The sequence below is a fragment of the Piliocolobus tephrosceles genome, chromosome 14 (assembly GCF_002776525.5).
Source record: "Piliocolobus tephrosceles isolate RC106 chromosome 14, ASM277652v3, whole genome shotgun sequence".
NCBI classification, from domain to species: domain Eukaryota; kingdom Metazoa; phylum Chordata; class Mammalia; order Primates; family Cercopithecidae; genus Piliocolobus; species Piliocolobus tephrosceles.
This window is the reverse complement of record NC_045447.1, coordinates 10286094-10306626: the sequence shown is the minus strand read 5'-3', so window position 1 is coordinate 10306626 and position 20533 is coordinate 10286094. Positions and strand designations below refer to the sequence as shown.

Sequence of the window (20533 nt, the reverse complement as noted above, 5' to 3'; positions counted from 1 at the left end):
CTACTTGGGAGGCTGAGGCAGGAGAATCGCTTGAACCCGGGAAGCGGAGGTTGCAGTGAGCTGGGATCGCGCCACTGCACTCCAGCCTGGGCAAAAGAGCAAGACTCCATCTCAGAAAATAAATAAATAAATAAATAAAATAATATTTTACAAGGGGAGAGCAACTATTTAATCTTGGGTTGGGAAAGATCATTCCAACATACAACATCAAAGCCAGAAATCATACAGGAAAAAACTGATAGATCCGACTGCATAAACATTTAAAACTTCTACATGTTGAAAGATACAAGAAAAAAAGGGCCGGGCGCGGTGGCTCAAGCCTGTAATCCCAGCACTTTGGGAGGCCAAGACGGGCGGATCACGAGGTCAGGAGATCGAGACCATCCTGGCTAACACGGTGAAACCCCGTCTCTACTAAAAAAAAAATATAAAAAACTAGCCGGGCGAGGTGGCGGGCGCCTGTAGTCCCAGCTACTCGGGAGGCTGAGGCAGGAGAATGGCGTGAACCCAGGAGGCGGAGCTTGCAGTGAGTTGAGATCCGGCCGCTGCACTCCAGCCTGGGTGACAGAGCAAGACTCCGTCTCAAAAAAAAAAAAAAAGAAAAGAAAAGAAAATTAAAAAGCAAACAAATGTCAATGACAAGGGCTGTGCTATCACCGGCCAGAGTGTATCCTTTATGTAGGCAGCTTGCTAAACCAAGGCTGGGCATACCGCTGGTTCACGCCTGTAATCCCAGCACTTTGGGAGGAGGGTTCTTTGAGCTCAGGAGTTTTGAGGCTGCACTGAGCTGTGATCACGCCACTACACTCCAGCCTGCGTGACAGAGTGAGACACTGTCTCAAAAAAGAAAAAAGAAAAGCCAAATATATGTAAAACCCTGACTGGGCGCGGTGGCTCACGCCTGTAATCCCAGCACTTTGGGAGGCCAAGGCAGGCGGATCACTGAGGTCAGGAGTTCAAGACCAGTCTGGCCAGCATGGCGAAACCCTGCGTCTACTAAAAATACAAAAAAATTTTCCGGGCATTGTGGCAGGCACCTGTAATCCCAGCTACTCAGGAGGCTGAGGCGGGAGAACTGCTTGAACTGGGAGACAGAGGTTGCAGTGAGCCGAGATCGTGCCACTGTACTCCAGTCTGGGCAACAGAGCAAGACTCCGTCTCAAAAAAAAAAAAAAAAAAGTGTCTGAATCAGTGAAAATAAGGACTCTCTATAAAATATGCAAGTACACAATTTTTTCATAAATTTTAGGGGGCACATAACCCCCATGTCCACTGAGAAAGCACTGTAAGAGCTCTGCCGGGGAGGGTTGCTTAGAGACAGAAAGTGTTCGTGTTGTCATGTAGCATGAATCTGATTTTTATTTTTAAAGATTGTATAAATCCAGAAAGGCGCACAAGAAGAACTAGGTCAAAATGTAAGCAGTGTTTATCTCTGGGTAATGGGATTATGGGTGATTTTTATCTTCTTGTGTGTCTATGTCCTTGTAGTTTCAAAACATTATATAATGAGCGAATTATTTTTATAATCAGGAAAAATTTTTTTTTTAGTCAAAAAAGGCACATCAGCCACATAGTGAGAGTACCAGGTTTTAGGTTTTAGGATTTAGGGACACTTACTGTCCTCAGTAAAATCTTCTTAATACTGCTGCAAGCAACACAATCACTTTAAAGCAGCTTGCTCCAGAGGGCAGCACTGCTGTGGAATTTTCCTTTTAAACACAGTTTTGTAAAGTTTGCATTTTTTTTTTCTTAAAGAAATAGGGTCTCGCACTGTCATCCAGGCTGGAGTGCAGTGGCATGATCCAGGCTCACTGCAGCCTCCACCTCCTGGGCTCAAGCAGTCCTCCCACCTCAGCCTCCTAAGTAGCTGGGACTACAAGTGCACGCCACCAGGCCTGGCTAATTTTTTATAGTTTGTAGAGGCACAGGTCTCAGGATGGGCTGGTCTTGGACTCCTAAACTCAAGCAATACCCCCACCTCAGCCTCCCAAAGTGCTGGGATTATAGGTGTGAGCCACCATGCCAGTCTGGCTGTATTTTAATGTGCATTTTGATCTCTGTGAGAGAAAAACACAATAAATGAAGAAAGGGGGTGGGGAGAGAACATGGTCATCAAACAGGAGGACACCCTGTGCCAGTGTCATGTCTGAGGCTGCCCAGAAATGGCCAAAGAAGGCCGGGCATGGTGGCTCACACCTGTAATCCCAGCACTTTGGGAGGCCAAGGCGGGCAGATCACGAGATCAGGAGATCAAGATCATCCTGGCTAACATGGAGAATCCCCGTCTCTACTAAAAATACAAAAAATTAGCCGGGTGTGGTGGCGGGCACCTGTAGTCCCAGCTACTCGGGAGGCTGAGGCAGGAGAATGGCGTGAACCCGGGAGGCGGAGTTTGCAGTGAGCCGAGATTGCACCACTGCACTCCAGCCTGAGCAACAGAGCAAGACTCCGTCTCAAAAAAAAAAAAAAAAAAAGGCCATGATTGGGGGATCACATGAGGCCAGCAGTTAGAGACCAGCCTGGGGCAACGTGGTGAAACCCTATCTCTACTAAAAATACAAAAATTAGCCAGGCATGGTGGCACGCCTGTAATCCCAGCTACTTGGGAGGCTGAGGCGCGAGAATTGCTTGAACCCGGAAGCGGAGGTTGCAGTGAGCCATGATCATGCCACTACACTCTAGCCTGGGTGACACAGTGTGACTGTCTCAAGAAAAAAAAAAAAAAAAGAAAAGAAATGGCTAAGGTAGGCAAGGGCTTATTTCACAGCACCTGCCCTGTGGGCTTTGAGGAGGAAGGAGACAGGCACCCCCCCCAGTTAGGGTATTGGGATCCAGCCTTCAGCCCCATTCCTGGGAACACCCCCCTGCCTTCCACGGGGAAATGTATTTCCATGTGATTTGGGTAGAGCTGGCCTGCCTAGGCCTAGCCAGTCAGAACGCCCCATCCGTGGCCAGGGGATTGCTTCAGAAACATGCACATGACCACAACCAGATGAACCAGCATTTCCCCTAGAAACTGTTCTGCTACTGCAGACACAGGCGACTGCCCTTCCTTGGAGGTGACTGTGCAGGGAGGCTGGGGCTGTGGGTACCTGGTGCCCACTGTAGTAAGAGATGGAGCCTCTCTAAGAAATGGTATCCCCTGGGTCCAGCTGTATCTCTTGCCTTCCCACTTACCTAAGCCAGAAATGTTGCTCCTTTTTGCTCAAGCTAATTTCTGTCTTACAGAAATTAGAATTTTTTTCACTTACAACCACAAAGAACCCCCAATGATGCAAGAGGACAGTATTGATGTCTTTGTGTTGGGGACTAAGGTGAGGTGGTCGTAGGTAGGGACTAGAGGGACTTTTTACATTTTTGTTGTTGTTTTTGAGATGGAATCTTACTCTGTCACCCAGGCTGGAGTGCAGTGGTGTGATCTCAGCTCACTGCAACCTCCGCCCCCGGGTTCAAGCAATTCTGCCTCAGCCTCCCAAGTAGCTGGGATCACAGGCATGCACCACCATAACCAGCTAACTCTGTATTTTTAGTAGAGAAGGCGGTTCCACCATGTTGGCCAGACTGGTCTTGAACTCCTGATCTCAGGTGATCTGCCCACCTCAGCTTCCCAGAGTGCTAGGATTACAAGCCTGAGCCACTGCACCTGACCATAATGTTCTTGACAGCCTCGGGGCCAAGTAGGATTCAAGAGAAGACTTCATGGAGAGATATCATTGGGAGAGGGTTTGATAAATCCCCGACACCTGAAGTTTGTTAACAGCTTGTGCTAAGTATGTCTTTTTAGTTTTCTTCTGTGTCACAAGATCTATTTTTATACAAACAACTCATTCTGCAGATGCAATTTTGAATCCTGTTTTACTTTGACATTGCATCACCTTTCCACATTATTATAAATTCCCCAGTTATCCCATTTGTTCATTGTTCCGTGAGCTGGACGGGCTTTTTCACCATCTAACCAATCCCCTACTTTCGAGTATTTTAGATCATTTCCCGTTAGCTTTTTTTTTACCATGATACTAATAGCAAAGAACGTCTTGGTGAGTCATCATTCTCCTGTGTTTATGATTATTTCACCCAAGTAGGAAACTCTTCTCAACGTGAGAAACAGCTAACAGAGACGCAGGCTGCAGGCAAGCGGAGGTCACCAAGAGCCCTTCCTGCCCCCTCAGCCCCACCTGGAAGCTTCAAATCGTGACCTCTGTAAAATCAGGACAGAGCCCGTGACCACTGACTCAAGGGACCGTCCAGCCTATGAAAGTGTTTGATTTGCCCTCCATAGGGTTTGTTTTGTTTCAATTCTGAACTAGCTGTTAACATTCTGAAATTGGGAGATTTCACATATAAACCTGGATTTCTGGATTCTTCCTTTTTTTTTCTTTTTTTTGAGACGGAGTCTCGCTCTGTCGCCCAGGCTGGAGTGCAGTGGCCGGATCTCAGCTAACTGCAAGCTCCGCCTCCCGGGTTCTCACCATTCTCCTGCCTCAGCCTCCCGGGTAGCTGGGACTACAGGCGCCACCACGTCGTCCGGCTAGTTTTTTGTATTTTTTAGTAGAGACAGGGTTTCACCGTGTTAGCCAGGATGGTATCCATCTCCTGACCTCGTGATCCACCCGTCTCGGCCTCCCAAAGTGCTGGGATTACAGGCTTGAGCCACCGCGCCCGGCCAGATTCTTCTTAAAACTAAGAGATCTGGAGCTGAGAAGCAGCTGTCTCATGAGACAGAGCCTGTGTCCCAGCTGTGGCCCTAGCTAACATGGTCCTGCTGCTGAGATGACACGTCCCAGCCCTTGCACACCTTTACAACTGCCCACAGAGTCCTGAAAGCACCTCCGGCTGCCCGCCAGGCCTTCCCGCCCCAGTCTAGTTCCAGACCCCAGGAGGGCTGAAGTTTCTGATTAAACAGGCCCCCATGACAATGAGAGGGGGAGACACAGGGAAGCCTTAACCTCCAACCACAAAAGAACCTGATCCTCAGCCTTGTCACCCCACAGCGGGGTCAGCACACGTGCCGCAGGGGGCAGGGGTCTGTGCCACAACCTGTCCTCTCCCACAGGGATGGTCACACTGTTCCTGTCTAGAGGGAACCTTAAGAGATTGTCATGAATTCCTGCACTATATCCCTCACCAAGCCATGTTACAGGCAGGGAAAACTGAGGTTCAAGGTCACACAGTTAACAGTGTGAGGAGGCCTGGCTGGCGGCGGCAATGCTTAATCCAAAGGTAGACCCTGCAGACGGCAGATTCGGGCCCTGGCTGACGAGACCGCCTCCCCCCAACGCAGAGCTTCCACCATCCCCCACTCACTCATCCTCTGTCTCCAGGACATCCCGGGGCACGGGCAGCAGGGACAGGAGGCAGGCTTGGCTCATGTGCTGGATCTCCCCTAGCCGCTGCTGGTGCTGAGGCTCCGACATGTGGTCCTGGAACTCCTGCAGCAGGAGGGAGTGAGGGATGGGCCTGGGGTGTGAGCCCGGAACAGTAGGCAAGGCTGGGGCCTGGGGAGGCAGACCCCAACCTCATCACTGTGAGCCCATTTCTCTCACCACACATTTCTCTCTTGTGTAGGCTGGAGCAGGCACGATAAACTGAGACACACGGCACATGTCAGCCCAAGCTTCTGCCCCTCCCAGAGAATGTGTGAGTGCCTCAAAGACAAGCAGCAGCCTGGTTAGCATCCAGGTCTCCAAGGCTCTGCCAGGTGAGGCACAGAGTAATCAGCCCACAGCACAAGAGTAGTAATAATACAAGTACAATGCGATCATGATTACTGCTGCACTCACTTCGGGCCAGGCCTGCGCTCAGGACTCCAGCGTCACATTGGTGACTCCCCAGAGCCACCCAGTGAGGTAGATTCTAAACGTTTCTTTCTTTCTTTCTTTCTTTTTTTGAAACAGAGTCTTGCTCTGTCACCCAGGCTGGAGTACAGTGGCATGATCTCGGCTCACTGCCACCTCTGCCTCCTGGATTCTCCTGCCTTAGCCTCCTGAGTAGCTAGGATTACAGACCCACGCCACCACGTATTTTTAGTAGAGATGGGGTTTCACCATGTTGGTCAGGCCGGTCTCAAACTCCTGACCTCGTGATCCAGCCACCTCGGCCTTCCAAAGTGCTGGGATTACAGGCGTGAGCCACCGTGCCCGACCCTAAACTTTCCTTTGTCTGATGCGAGAGGAAAAAGGCACGGAGTGGACTTCGCTTTCCAAGGTCCCCCAGCTACTCAGAGCCGATATGAACCAGGTCTGCCTGACTCTAAAAACCTGCTTGAGCCCAAGAGGTAGAGGCTGCAGTGAGCTGAGATGATGCCACTGCATTCCAACCTGGGAGACAGAGTAAGACCCTGTCTCGAAACAAAGCAAAAAAACAAAACCACCACAACCTGCCTTCTTGGCTGGTCAGGAAATGTTTCCCAAGCAAATGCATGGCTGCTGGAGGCAGGGCCCAGTGCAGCCTGAGGCAGCCTTGGAAGGGCAGGCTGCGCATTCCACGCAGGCCCCACCCCTCCCCACCCTTATCTCCTGTACCTGCTGGCTGGAGCAGCTGGCCTTGCAGATGTAGCAGAAGAACTGGAGGGCCTGCTTTGAGGGAGTGCTGGTAGCTGCAGGGGTGGAGGAGGCGGAGTCACTGGGGCGGGGCACAGGTGTCAGGGGTACAGTGCTAAAGGCCCGGCTGTCACTGCTCTGCAGAATGGTGACCTTCAGGGAGCCCCCAGCGCCCCATACCTGCATGGGGAGTAGAAACTGAGCTTCTACCAACTGTGTACTTACAGTGGGCCAGCCCAGCATTCGACATCTACCAACATTGTCTCATTAGATCTTCCTGATGATAGGGAAACAGGCTGTGAGCTGTTAGGTGACCACCCCAGCTTACACAGCTAGAAAGCACTGCAGTCAGGATGTGTACCCAGGTCGGCCTAGAGTACCACCCGTCTCACCCCTTGTATGACAGATGGGGAAAACAGACTCATAGAAGGGAAAAGGTTTGCCCAGTTATGCAGAGCTGGGATCCAAACCCCACAGAGAGGCTTCCACTCTGTGCTCTCTCCATGAGGGCAACATTACCCATGCAAGACCAGGGCTCTTGCTTGGGGATGGGCAGGCTGGAAGGGACGGATGTGAAGACAGCACAACAGCAAGAAGGTCCCATGTGGACCACTGTCAAGCCCAGCCTGGTCTGTCCACCCATCCTAGGCAGAGGGCTGTCATCCCATTTCACAGTGGGGGAAACACAAGGAGGCCCTGAGGTGGCCTGGGGCAGAAAGAGGCCATCCCACCCTGCTGGGCTCTGTGGCCCTCACACTGCCACATCAGGGCCTCTACCCACCCCTGGCATCTCTCTAGCTCTGTTTTCACATTCTCCCACATCTAGGCCACTGGCCGACTCCTTCTGGATCTCTTCCATGCTGACTTGGGTGCCCACAGGCTCCGGCAAGGTCTTTTCCATGCCTGAAATGACAGATGTGCTCTGTTTCCCAGAGTGCATCTCCCACCCCAGGCCCAAGAGCTGCTTTCTCCGTCCGCAGCCAGAACCTTGAGGCCGCCAGCATGGATGACCCTGGACCTGGGTTCCGGGCCTAGCCGTCAGTCCCAGGCAGCACCCAGTCAGGGCAGGAATGAAGGGTCTGGGCAGAGCTGTTCTGTCACCAGACCAGCTGGAAGCCAGTGCTCACTTACCTCCACCAGCTTCTACTGCATCAGATGGCATCTCCAACCCGCAGACATGAACCACAACCGGTGTTTGCTCTGGAGCCAGCACCGACACCTGTGGCTGGGTCTGAGGTTGCTCATGGGTTTGCTCTGGTGGCTGTACTGGCACCTGCACTGGAGGCTGCTCCTGCGGCTGGACCCTTGGCTGTGCTTGTGTGTGGACCTGTGGATACGTCTGTGTCTGGGCCTGCTTCTGCAGCTGCAGGTGCTCCTGCCTTGGGGGCTGTGAACGTGCCTGGGGCTGCAGCCGCTTCTGCAGCTCTGCCTCCTGCTGCAGCTGCACCTGCCTTGGGGCCTGTGAATGTGCCTGTGGCTGTACCTGTGGCTGCATCTGCTTCTGTGGCTCTGCCTCCTGCTGCAGCTGTGGCTGCACCTGCTTCTGTTGCAGCACTAAGTGCTCGGGAGAGGTCTGTGTTTGTGCCTGCTTCTGCAGCTTTGGCTGCACCTGGGTGTCTGTGGGTGGTATCCGTGGCTGAGTCTGTGATTGCACCTGGGCCTGGACCTGCAGGACCCGTGGCTGGAATCGTGGCAGCACTTGGGCTTCCAGGGGCTCAGGCAGCAGGTCTGGTGTCTGTGTCTGTTTTGGTACTGTCATCCGGGCCTGTGGCTGGGCCTTCGCCTGTAGCTGCCCTGGAGGTTCCTTCTCTGTGGGTTCTTCTGAGCTAGGAAGGATCAAAAGAAAATCCCAGTCACGTCTTTAAAGAGGCCCCAGGGGCTCCCAAGGAAGGCCAAAACTAGGCCGAGCATGGTGGCTCCCATCTGTAATCCCAGCATTTTGGGAGGCTGAGGCAGGTGGATCATTTGAGGTCAGGAGTTTAAGACCAGCCTAGCCAATGTGGTGAAACCTAGGATTACAGGTGTGAGCTACCATGCCCAGCCCAAGATTGTTTCTTTTTTGTTTTTTTTTTGTTGTTGTTTTTGTTGTTGTTTATTTGGTTTTTTTTTTTTTGAGATGGAGTTTCGCTCTTGTTGCCCAGGCTGGAGTGCAATGGCACAATCTCAGCTTATTGCAACCTCCGCCTCCTCGGTTCAAGCAATTCTCCTGCCTCAGCCTCCTGAGTAGCTGGGATTACAGGTATGCACCACCACGCCCGGCTAATTTTGCATTTTCAGTAGAGAAGGGGTTTCTCCATGTTGGTCAGGCTGGTCTCAAATTCTCGACAGCAGTTGATCCGCCCACCTCAGCCTCCCAAAGTGCTGGGATTACAGGTGTGAGCTACTGCACACAGCCCAAGACTCAGTTTCTAATGCTGGCTCTACCACTTACAGGCTGGGGATTTGGGCAAACTTCTTTGGCTGTCTAGGCCTCAGTTTCACCTAAATAAACCGGGGAGGGTCGTTCTCACCTCCCACAATTTGCTGATATGTATCCAACTGGCTCTGTAAACGGCCTGCCTGCTACGGCCCCAGATGGACATCTTTACCCCTCCCACCCAGCCATTCAGCTTGGCCTCCAGGTGGCTCAGTCCCAAGGAAGACACGAGCCTGGCCGTGAGCTTCCCCAGGTCAGATGCGGAAAAAAGTATGGCTTTCCTCCAAGTCAGAGGCCAAGGCCCTTTCCTTGCTGCAGCTCCACTGAAGGGTGAACGCCCTCTGCCACTGCCACCCCTGCCTTTGCAGGAATGAGAGCACAGGGCACCCAGGCCCAGGTCAGGTTTTCGGCATCAGTTACCTCCTCAACCTCTTGGCTGGCGGCTCGGACACCTCACAAGGCTCAGGCTCACGTGCTGCAGTGCATTTTTCCTTGGCGATGTCCTCTGGGCAGGGTGGTAAATCTTGGTCTGGAATGGAGGCATGAGCGAGGGAACTCAGATGTTGGGGAGAGCATCTCTGACCTCCATGAGATAGGGACTGGGCTCCCCACCTTCCCACCAAGAACCCCAGCCTCCCACACTTGCCTCTATCGCCTGCTGACCCGCCCACCGGCCCCGCCCCATCCATGTCCCTCTGAAGGGCCAGCAGCCTCCGTCCCTCACCTTCTGGTGTGTCCATCCGGGGCTCTGCGGCTTCCTCAGACCCCTCTGGGGGGTCTGACTTGTCTTCCACAGGCATTGTCTGAGAAGAAGAATCCTGCTTCCTTTCAGAAACTATGTTGACATCCGATACCCACCCCTATCAATACCCCCTTGCCCAAGGGCAGCTGCCCCCATCATCCAGGGGATGATAGGCCCCAAGGACCCTGGTGGGCCTGGCCCCAGAGCTGCTGAGTGGATGATCTTAGTAAAAATGCCCCAGCAATGGTGTCTAGGGGACTCTACCTAGTTGTCTGTTAAATAAACCCAGGTTTGGAGGACACGAAGCCTTCTCCTGGCCACAGTGCTACCTCCTGACCTGACTTCCCACCCAGTTTTCCACGAAGTAGCCAGTGGGGTCCTTCCTTTTTTTTTTTTTTTTTTGAGACAGAGTTGCACTCTTGTGGCCCAGGCTGGAATGCAATAGCACAATCCTGCAACCTCCGCCTCCTGGGTTCAAGCGATTCTCCTGCCTTAGCCTCCCAAGTAGCTAGGATTACAGGTGCACGCCACCACACCTGCCTAATTTTTGTATTTTTAGTACATGGGGATTCACCATGTTGGCCAGGCTGGTCTCAAACTCCTGACCTCAGATGATCTGCCCACCTTGGCCTCCCAAAGCGCTGGGATTACAGGCGTGAGCCACCACACCTGGCCCAGTGGGGTCCTTCTAAAGTGCAAACCTGATCATGTCTCTTCTTTCAGGCTTAAAGCCCTCCCATGGCTTCCCGCAGCCCTGGTGCATGCCTTATGCCAAGCCTGAAAACACTCTGCACACCCACCCCTTCCCTGCACAACCTGGCTTCTGCACACTCCCTGCCCTGGCAACCAGCCCTCTCTGCTTATCTCCCTTGGCCTTCTCTCTGGTCAAGCCCCAGGCCCGGCCCTGACCCCAGGCTTTCACTTAGAGCTTCGAAGCCCTTCTTGCAGGAGGCCCTCCTGACTCCAGAATGCGTCCAGAACCCACTTCCTTTTCGTGGCATTTCTGTATTCTTTTTTTTTTCTTCTTCTTTTTCCATAGAGCCAGGGTCTCACTGTGTTTCCCAGGCTGGTCTCGAACTCCTGGGCTCAAGTGATCCTCCTGCCTTGGCCTTCCACAGTGCTGGGATTACAGGCACGAGTCGTCGCACCCGGCCTCCACAGTCTTAATTAATTGGTTGGAGCATTATTTGCATTAATATCTCTCACCACCCTCCCCATTCCTGTCCAAGACCTCAGGGAGGGCGAAGCCAGATACATCATCTGCACCAGGGAGTCCCCTGCAGGGACTTCCAGATGTCTGCTAAATGAACACATAGCTCTCTCTGGCCAGTTCCAGGGCACCCCAGGAGGCCACCAGAAGCCTGCAGCCTCCCTCCCTCCTTCCTTCCCTCCCTCCTGCTAAGCCCAAGGAATGAGCACTGAGCAGGGAATGGCAATCTGGACACATCAGGACTCTGCCCTTCAGAAACTACCCAGCTGTCACCCTGCACGACACAGGCACCAGCCTGAGAGTCAGGAGGCCTGGGCTCTGGGTCCACCTCGACAGCTGTGCGACTCAGGACCACCCCCACCCCAATCTCTGAGCCTGGGTTTTTCCATACGTGAAAAAATGAGGGCAGGACAGGTTAGACACTAGACCAGATCTGTGATAACAGGCCCGTTGGAAGGCTGGAGGCGGGGCCGCTCGCTGGAGGAAAAGGCCTCACCTCCAGAAGTGGCGTTGTCCCTGCCCTGGAATGCACCCAGGAGCAGTGTGTGAGGGAGGAGCTGCGGGGACCTTCAGGGACAGGACAGTCTAGGGAGGAGGTGAGCCCTTTGCAGATTTCCTGCTTATACCAGGAAAAAGGTAAACACCTCTCAAACACACAACGAGCCAGGGGGCTGTGGGCTGGAACCTATAGCCGGCAACAGGGCATAGCTTAGGATTTTATAGCATTGTTCTACCCCAGTTACATTTCCTATACTTTGTTTGTTTGTTTGTTTGTTTGAGACGGAGTCTCACTCTGTTGCCCAGGCTGCAGTGCATGATCTTGGGTGACTGCAGCCTCTGTCTTCCAGGTTCAAGCGATTCTCCTACCTCAGCCTTCCTGAGTAGCTGGGATTACAGGCACCCGCTGCTAGGGCCCAGCTAATTTTTGTGTTTTTAGTAGAGACGGGGTTTCACCATGTTGGCCAGGCTGGTTTCGAACTCCTGACCTCAAACGATCTGCCCTCTTCAGCCTCCCAAAGTGTTGGGATTACAGGCGTGAGCCACTGCACCCAGCAATTTCTTATACTTCTGTGAATGGCAATTAACTTAGATAGTTTTTAGAATGTCAGGTTACGATATGTTTCCTTTCAAAACAAATGTAACAGAAAGGAAGTTCACTCATTCAAGCCATGCTATCCCACACAGTCGCCCCACAGCCTCGGGAGAGCAGTTGAAACTGGCCGGGCTGAATTGAGAGGTCAGTATCAGATACACACCAGATTGTGAAGATTTCATAGTTTTTAAAAAAGGAACATAAAAAGCCTCATTTTTTATATTGATGACAGGTCGAAATAATAGTTTCACATGGGATTGGGTTAAATAAGTTAGTAATATTAATTTAGCCCATTTCTTTCTACTTTATAACGTGGTTACCAGAAAATTTTAAGTTACATATACGGCTTGTTTGTATTTTATTTCTACTGAGCAGTGCTGAATTTTTTTTTTTTTTTTTGAGACAGGGTCTCACTTTGTCACCCAGGCTGGAGTACAGTAGTATGATCGTAATTCACTGCAGCCTCTAACTCCTGGCCTCAAGCAAACCTCCCACCTCAGCCTCCCAAGTCCCTGGCATTACAGGCATGCACCATCATGCCCCGATAATTTTATTTTTATTTTTATTTATTAATTTTTTGAGACAGAGTTTCACTCTTCTTCACCAGGCTGCAACCTCCGCCTCCTGGGTTCAAGTGATTCTTCTGCCTCAGCCTCCTGAGTAGTCAGGATTACAGGCGTGTACCACCATGCCCGGCGACATTTTTGTATTTTTAGTACAGAAGGGGTTTCGCCATATTGGCCAGGCTGGTTTCAAACCTCTGACCTCAGGTGATCTACCCACCACGGCCTCCTAAAGTGCTGGGATTATAGGCGTGAGACCCCAGGCCCAGCCACACCGATAACTTTAAAAGAAACATTAAGCTGGGCACAGTGGCTCACACCTGTAATCCCAGCACTTTGGGAGGCTGAGGCAGGTGGATCACCTGAGGTCAGGAGTTTGAGACCAGCCTGGCCAACATGGAGAAACACCAACTCTACTAAAAATACAAAATTAGCCAGGCATGGTGGTGTATGCCTGTAATCCCAGCTACTCAGGAGGCTGAGGCAGGAGAATCGCTTGAACCCGGGAAACAGAGGTTTCAGTGAGCCAAGATTGCACCATTGTACTTCAGCCTGGGCAACAAGAGCGAAACTTTGTCTCAAAAAAAGAAACATTAAGTAAATGATAGTACTCGTAGTATTTGTGCATGGCAAAAATCCCTTCGGTGATACAAGAATATTTGAAGTTTGGGAAACACTAAACAAGTCCATTCCTGCCCCCTCATTTTACAGATGAGGAAACTGAGGCATAAAGGGAGTGTGACCTGTTCGAAGGCCCAGGCTGAGCCAGAGCGGGTGGCGCTGGGGCTGACATCCAGGGTCCCCTCCCGCCCACTCCCATCCCCACCTGACCCACCCCAGCCATCACTCACCTTTCGATTGGGGGTGGCAGAGGAGGAGGTCCGGGCCTGTTTCTGGGGGTTCCGTCCTGAAAGGTTGAACTGGGAGGGGTTCATGGGGACCCCAACAGGAGGAGGTCCCAGCAAGGACTGGCGAGTGGCCTGGGGAAAGAACTGTTGCAAATTTGGAGTGGCCAGTTGGGGGGGTGTGAGGCTGGGGGCTGTCAGGCTGGGGGCTGCGAGGCCTGGGGATGCCATGCCGTAGCCTCGGAGATTACCTGCAGGCAAGAAGTGAGGAGAAGAAGGGTCACACTGTGGTCAGGTAGCAGAAGGTGGGGTCAGGCGTCAGTGCCCCAGAGCATCATGGGAACATCCCAGATAATTGAAAGGGACCTTCCCACCCAAGGGCAGCCGAAGGGAAGAGACCAGAGCTCAGGCTCAGTCTCACCTTGGGCACTCGTGGTGAAGGAGGCTTTAGCGCTCTTTTCTGCCCCAGCTAGGGGTGGGGGTGCTGCCTTTAGCATTCCCCAAAACCCTGCTCGCCCTCAGGCATGCTTTAGAGTCTGCCATAGAGTAGGTGAGATCATTCCTCCCTCTTTCTGCCCCATGCCATGCAAGCCATCCCCAGATCCTATCAACTCTGTCTCCCATGCCTCTTCCCCATCTGACTTTCCCACTCCATCCCCACTCCCACTCCCTGCCTCCTCCCAAAACCGCTTGATCCTTTGCCTGAATTCCAGCCACAGCTTTTGCACAGGATGGCAGCAGTCATCTTTCTCAAGCCATATTCTAAGTTCATCTCTCCCTTCTGCCCAAACACGTCCATAGCTCCCTGCTGTTGGGCAGCAAAGCCCATTCCTCACTGCATGGTCTGGCCCTTCCCACCTTTCCAGTCTCCTTTCTTGCCATTCTCCCCACACGTCCCCACTATATTCCAGTCACATGTCCCTGTGCAGTCCTTCAGACATCCTGCCTCAGGGCCTTTGAATCTGCTGTCCCCTCTGCCTGGGCTGTTATACCCGCTGACTCCCATTCACCCTTCAGACCTCCCTATAGGTGTCTCTCCTCCAACAGACCTTTGTAGACTATGTCCCCAAAGGCCCCAGCTTCCAGTTCTAGGACGAGCTACATACTTTCCTTGTCTGCTTTTTTTGTTTTGTTTTGTTTTTGAGAGGGATTCTCGGTGTATTGTCCAGGCTGGAGTGCAGTGGTGCGATCTTGGCTCACTGCAACCTCCACCTCCCAGGTTCAAGTGATTCTCCTGCCTCAGCCTCCCAAGTAGCTGGGACTATAGACACCCACCACCATGCCTGGCTAATTTTTGGATTTTTAGTAGAGACAGGATTTCACCATGTTGGCTGGCTGGTCTCAAACTCCAGACCTCAGGGTGATCCGCCCACCTCGGCCTCCCAAAGTGCTGGGATTACAGATGTGAGTCACCACATCCAGCTCCTTGTCTGCTTTCTGCTTCACATCATCTAATTCAGCTCTGCACCTCAGGGGAGGCCCAGAGCTTGGGAAGTATTTAAGGGATGAAAGGCAGTTGGAACTCTTGCCCCAGTGCTGGGATGGGAAGCACAGTGGTTAAAGCTTAAAGCATGGGTCAGCTGTGCTGTGAGTGCCGGGTTCAAATCCAGACTCTACAGTACGAGCTCTGTGACCTTGAACAAATCAGTTCCCCCTGCTTAGCCTGATTTCCCTGATCTGTAAAATGGGGATAATAATTGCACCTGCCTCACAATGTTTTATGAGGATTCAATGAAATATACAAATGTGCCTGGTACATAGTAAATGTTCAATTAACATTAACTTGAAACAAACACATATATACATATATGCAGAGAGCCAACCAGCTCTTAAAAACAATAAGACAAAAGATGAAACAACCTAAAAGAAAAATGAACAAAGGACATGGACAAGTCACAAAAAGAAATAAAATGTTCAACAGACAAATATAAAATGTTTAACTGCACTAGCACTCCAAGAAATGTCAATTAAAACATTCATGACATAGCTTCTTTTTGCCAACCAACTTAATTATATGTATATATACGTTTATATATATATATAAAAAGTATATAATACCCAGTGTTGCCGTGGGCATGGTGAGACCGGCAGTGTCATACGTGGCTGGTGGCATTGCAAACTGGTCCAGTCCTTTAGGAAAGCAATTTGGCAATACTTATCAAGAGCCATAAAACATCCATCCCCCCTGACTCAGTGAGAAAACACTCTCAAACATCATATTCATCCCAGGGTTACTTAAAACAGCAAAAAAAAAAAAAAAAAAAAAAAAAAAAAAAAACCAAAACAAAACAAAACAAAAAATAAAAAAAAGCAAAAGAAAGAAAAAAGCAAAAAAAAAAGGAAAGAGCCAAACAGCTAAGAAGGTTTAGATAAACAAAGGCATAGCCCTCTGGTGCAATATTAAACAGTGTTTAAAAATAATCTTAACACAGATGATCAAATCCTATGGTAAACGGTCATGCCATTCTATTCAGTGAAAAAGAAACAAGGTACAGCCTGGGACTTATATCAATCACCATCATCAGATACAAATCCCCAAGTCTGTGCCTAGAAGAAAAATGGGATGAAACAGACAAATATGCTGACTGGTGGTTTTCTTCAGGTGGTGAGTGAGTCAACAGATGACACTGTGGGTTTTCCTATCCCCATTTTTAACCGTTTTTCCCACTTTAAAGAGTGTGATTTTTATTCTTTTGTTTGTTTTTGAGAAAGGGTCTTGCTATGTTGCCCAGGCTGATCTTGAACTCCTGGCCTCAAACAAACCTCCTGCCTTGGCCTCCCAAAGAGTTGGGATTACAGGCACGTGCCACTGCATCTGGCCAAGAGTGTGATTTGTTTTCTTTTTTTTTCTTTTTTTGAGACAGGGTCTTGCTCTGTCACCCAGGATGGAATGCAGTGATGCAATTTTGGCTCACTGCAACCTCCGCCTCCTGGGTTCAAGCAATTCTCATGCCTCAGCCTCCTGAGTAGCTTGGATTATAGGCGCACGCCACCACACCCAGCTAATTTTTGTATTTTTCTTTTTTCTTTTTTTGAGACAAGGTCTTGCTCTGTCACTGGGCTGGAGGTGATCTCGGCTCAATATAACCTCCACCTCCCGGGTTCAAGCAATTCTCCTGCCTCAGCCTCCCGAGTAGCTGGGACTATAGGCGCACACCATCACACTCAGTTAATTTTTGTATTTTTAGTAGAGACGGGGTTTCACCATGTGAGCCAGGATGGTCTCGATCTCCTGACTTCGTGATTTGCCCACCTCGGCCTCCCAAAATGCTGGGATTATGGGTGTGAGCCACCGCGCCTGGCCTAATTTTTGTATTTTTAATAGAGACAGAGTTTCACCATGTTGCCCAAGCTGTTCTCAAACTCCTAGACTCATGTGATCCTCCCACCTTGGCCTCCCGAAGTGCTGGGATTACAGGCGTGAGCCACAGCCCATGGCCGAAGGCTGTAATTTTTTAAACGGGAAAGAGGAAAAGGAAAATGTATATGTATATGTGGCAGGTCCCTGTGTGTGGTTCTCCCCCTACCTACCTGCTTATCATTTTTAAGTCAGTTCCCAGGACCGTCCACACCCATGTGGCCCTGACAGGTCCACAGAGTGACCACCGTCTAATCAATACCGACTTGTTATGTAATCTTGGGCACATGACCCCCCTCTGGGCCTCAGTTTCTTTGTCTGTAAAATGGGATTGTGGTTGTACCTCTCTTTAGGGGGTTATCAGTAGAATCAGGAGCAGCATATTGGCTGGGCACAGTGGCTCACACCTATAATCCCAGCACTTTGGGAGGCCAAGGTGGGTGGATCACCTGAGGTCGGGAGTTCAAGACTAGCCTGGCCAACATGGGGAAACCCCGTCTCTATTAAAAATATAAAAATTAGCTGGGCGTAGTCATGGGCACCTATAATTCCAGCTACTCAGGAGGCTAAGGCAGGAGAATTGCTTGGACCGGACGCAGGAGGCGGAGGTTGCAGTGAGCCAAGATTGCACCATTGCACTCCAGCCTGGGTGACAGAGCAAAACTCTGTCTCAAAAAAAAAAAAAAAAAAAGGAGCAGCATCTTAGAAGGAAGAGCTGAGACTGCTCTCCTATTGGGAAATTGAGACAAAGCCACAGGCTTAACGCACAGGGCTAGAGACAACCACTCAGATATCTGGATGGTCAAGAGGCCCAGGCGTCGGCCCAGCTTAGCCACTGCTGATGCAAGGCAAATGATTTCCCTTCTCAGCTTCCTCTTCTGTCAAATGGCATCTAATCTGAATGTGAGTGAAGTGTACTGAGTACCACCCAAAGAGCCAGCACCACGGCCAAGGACACACCTCTGTGATCAGACAGATCTGCATTCAAATTAGCAGCTTAGGGACTTTCACCTCCTGGAGCCTCAGTGTCCTCATGAGTGAACTAGGATGCCAAGAATAGCTCCCTCTGAGGGTTGCTGTGTGGAGTTGAGATTTAGTGCAATGGGTTGCTAGGGAGCTACACTAAAAGAGACTGAGAAGAGGCCTGGGGCCATCCATACCTTGCAACTGCTGTAAAAGCAAAGCTCTTTGCAGCATGGAGCCGTTGAGGAGGGAGGCTGAGTTGGTGCCCTGGAGATTCAGAAGCGGCTGTTGTGGCTGCTGTGCGGGGAGGCCCCTGTGTGTTGGGAGGGGGTGTCAGAGGGTTATTTGGAAAGTCAGACTTTCCTTCTTCCCAAGACTTCTCACCTCCATTCACTGCCCCACTCTGTGGAACGGGTGATCTCCAGGACTCAAATGGGGATGGCACTGGGAAAAAGGATGGGGATCGGGAGCTCCGAGACATGGGTCAGAGTGGCAAGGCTGAAGCCATCGCCCCCTGAGGGGGAACTCACCGGCTCACAGCCATGGGCAACGGGGCCTGTGGTGGGGACTGCTGGAGCAGTTGCTGGAGCTGCAGTAACTGCTGCTGCTGCAATTGCTGCTGCTGGAGCTGCTGCTGCTGTAACTGCTGGAGCTGCTGCTGCTGCTGCTGGTTGAACATGATGGCTAGGGGCAGAAAGCAGAGTAAGGCCAGGGGTCCCCACCATAGGTCAGGCCTGCTCCCCTTCCATCCACGGCTACTCTCCCAAGCCACAGCCTGCAACGACTGCAGAGGAGCTTTCACAGCTGCACTCCCAGTCCTGCCAAGAGCCTGCCACACTCGCTTGGCCCATCCTTCCAAGTTACCGCCAATCCTGCCAGGGGCAAGATTCAACCACCCTACTGCCAATGCCCCCCAGACACTGCCAACAGCCCCTCCTTCAAATCCCTCCCTCTCTCCATTTCTGGCGGCTCCATCCTCCCACACTCAGCCTCAGCCTCTCTCCGCGCCCATCACTTCCCCACTCACACCCCCTTTTCAATACCGCAACCCTCTCCTGGCCCCAGGTGTCAATAACATCGGCACCCGTCCAACCCCATCACCGCGGTCCTGAGCCCCGTGGGACTGCTTCTCCCCACCATCGCCACCTCCTCGAGCCCCACTCCGCCCGCTCCCACCCCGCCAGGCCCCTCCTCCGCAGACACAGCCAGCTCGCGCGCGGATCCCCACGATCCCGCCGCCCCCAGCCCCGCACCTCGCCTCCCCGCGCGCCCTCAACGCTCAAGTCGCCCCCACGGGTGGGCCGGCCGCCCAGCCCCCACGCTCCGGCCGGGCGGCTCCGGCCCGCGGGCTCCCGGCCTCCCCGCGGCTTCTCCGGGGCCTGTGGGCTCGTAAGGCCCAAATATGGGCGGGGCCGGCCGGGGCAGCGCCCTCTGGGGGACGGGAGGTCCAGGTGCCGCCGGCCGCGCCACCCGCGCCCGCCCAGTGCACCCGCCACGCTGCGGGGGCGGCTGCGGAGCGCCAGCAGGTGCGAGGGGGGTCCTGGGCGGCGCACACCTTCCGAACCGCGTCCGCCGCATCGCGAAGGGGAGGCTCGGAGACCAAGGTCCGTCTGCCGTCCGGAAGGGTCAGCCATCCCGCGGGGGCATCGAGGGGGACTTCCAGAAAGACCTGTTCCCAACCGACCTTCCTGCGGCCGCCGCGGTCCTGCGGTCCTGCGGTCCTGCGATCCTGGGGCCCGGCGCGGGGCTGCGGTGGGAGAGGGCGCGCAGTTGGCGGATGTACATTCATTCGAGGGACCCAGGCCAGGCGAGAGGACGGCTAAGGTCTTACAGTCTGGCAGGAGTTTGCCCACGGAGGGGTGGAGGGGGAGTCCACCTCAAAGTCCTTTCTCAGTAAATTTGGCTAAGGAAGGAGTGCGTGAGGAGGGTCGAGTCCAATTATCAAAAAACAACCCCAGGGGCCGGGCGCGGTGGCTCCTGCCTGTAATCTCAGTACTCTGGGAGGCCGAGGCTGTAGGATCGATTTAACCCAGGAGTTCGAGACCAGCCTGAGCAACATGGTGAAATCCCTCTCTACAAAAAATTCAAACATTAGCCAGGCGTGGTGGCGGGCGTCTGTAGTCCCAGCTACTCGGAAGGTTAAGACAAGAGGATCACTTGAGCCCGAGAGGCACAGGCTGCAGTGAGCTGAGATCGTGCCACTGCACTCCAGCCTGAGCGACAGAGCAAGAGCTGTCAAAAAAATAAATAGTCCGGGCGTGGTGGCCCACGCCTGTAATCCCAGCACTTTGGGAGGCCGAGGCGGGCGGATCACGAGGTCAAGAGATTTAGACTATCCTGGCCAACATGGTGAAACCCCGTCTCTACTAAAAATACAAAAAAAATTAGCCGGGCATGGTGGTGCCTGCCTGTAGTCCCAGCTACTCGGGAGACTGAGGCAGGAGAATTCCTTGAACTCGGGAGGCGGAGGTTGCAGTGAGCCGAGATCGCGCCACTGCACTCCAGCCTGGCGACGGAGCGAGACTCCGTCTCAAAAAATAAATAAATAAATAAATATTTAAAAATAAAAATTTTAAAAAGAAAGGGAGAGACAAAGAGAGCCCTGCTCCCTCATCCTGCACCTAAAATGGTCCTGCCCCCAAGGACCCCTTAACAACCACTGTATCCCCCGTCCCCGCGCCGTAACAATCCTTGGCTACTAAGTAGTAATTCTTTTATTTATTTTTTATTTTTTTGAGACGGAGTCTCACTCTGTCGCCCAGGCTGAAGTACAGTGGCGCCATCTGGGCTCACCGCAACCTCTG

The 20533-nt window shown here is 52.3% G+C and overlaps 1 protein-coding gene across 7 annotated transcripts in view; it reads right to left on the bottom strand.

The window, feature by feature from the left end:
- Window positions 1-19201, bottom strand: part of CIZ1 (CDKN1A interacting zinc finger protein 1) — a 25768-nt gene extending 6567 nt beyond the window's left edge. Inside the window, exons 1-12 of one of the 7 annotated variants that reach the window (XM_023217053.2) lie at window positions 18983-19201; window positions 18260-18413; window positions 17927-18042; window positions 15467-15538; window positions 13415-13659; window positions 9680-9773; window positions 9376-9484; window positions 8023-8365; window positions 7671-7866; window positions 7321-7442; window positions 6522-6719; window positions 5305-5429 (exon numbers count right to left, since the gene is read on the bottom strand). In XM_023217053.2, coding sequence (XP_023072821.1) covers window positions 5305-5429; window positions 6522-6719; window positions 7321-7442; window positions 7671-7866; window positions 8023-8365; window positions 9376-9484; window positions 9680-9773; window positions 13415-13659; window positions 15467-15538; window positions 17927-18042; window positions 18260-18408 — 1769 coding nt within the window. In that variant the 5' untranslated portion in view covers window positions 18409-18413; window positions 18983-19201. Of the gene's footprint in view, window positions 1-5304; window positions 5430-6521; window positions 6720-7320; window positions 7443-7670; window positions 8366-9375; window positions 9485-9679; window positions 9774-13414; window positions 13660-15466; window positions 15539-17926; window positions 18043-18259; window positions 18414-18982 lie in introns of all 7 variants that reach the window. The other 6 variants (XM_023217054.2, XM_023217049.2, XM_023217050.2 and 3 more) reach the window with 6 other exon arrangements.
- Between the last annotated feature and the right edge of the window lie 1332 nt (window positions 19202-20533).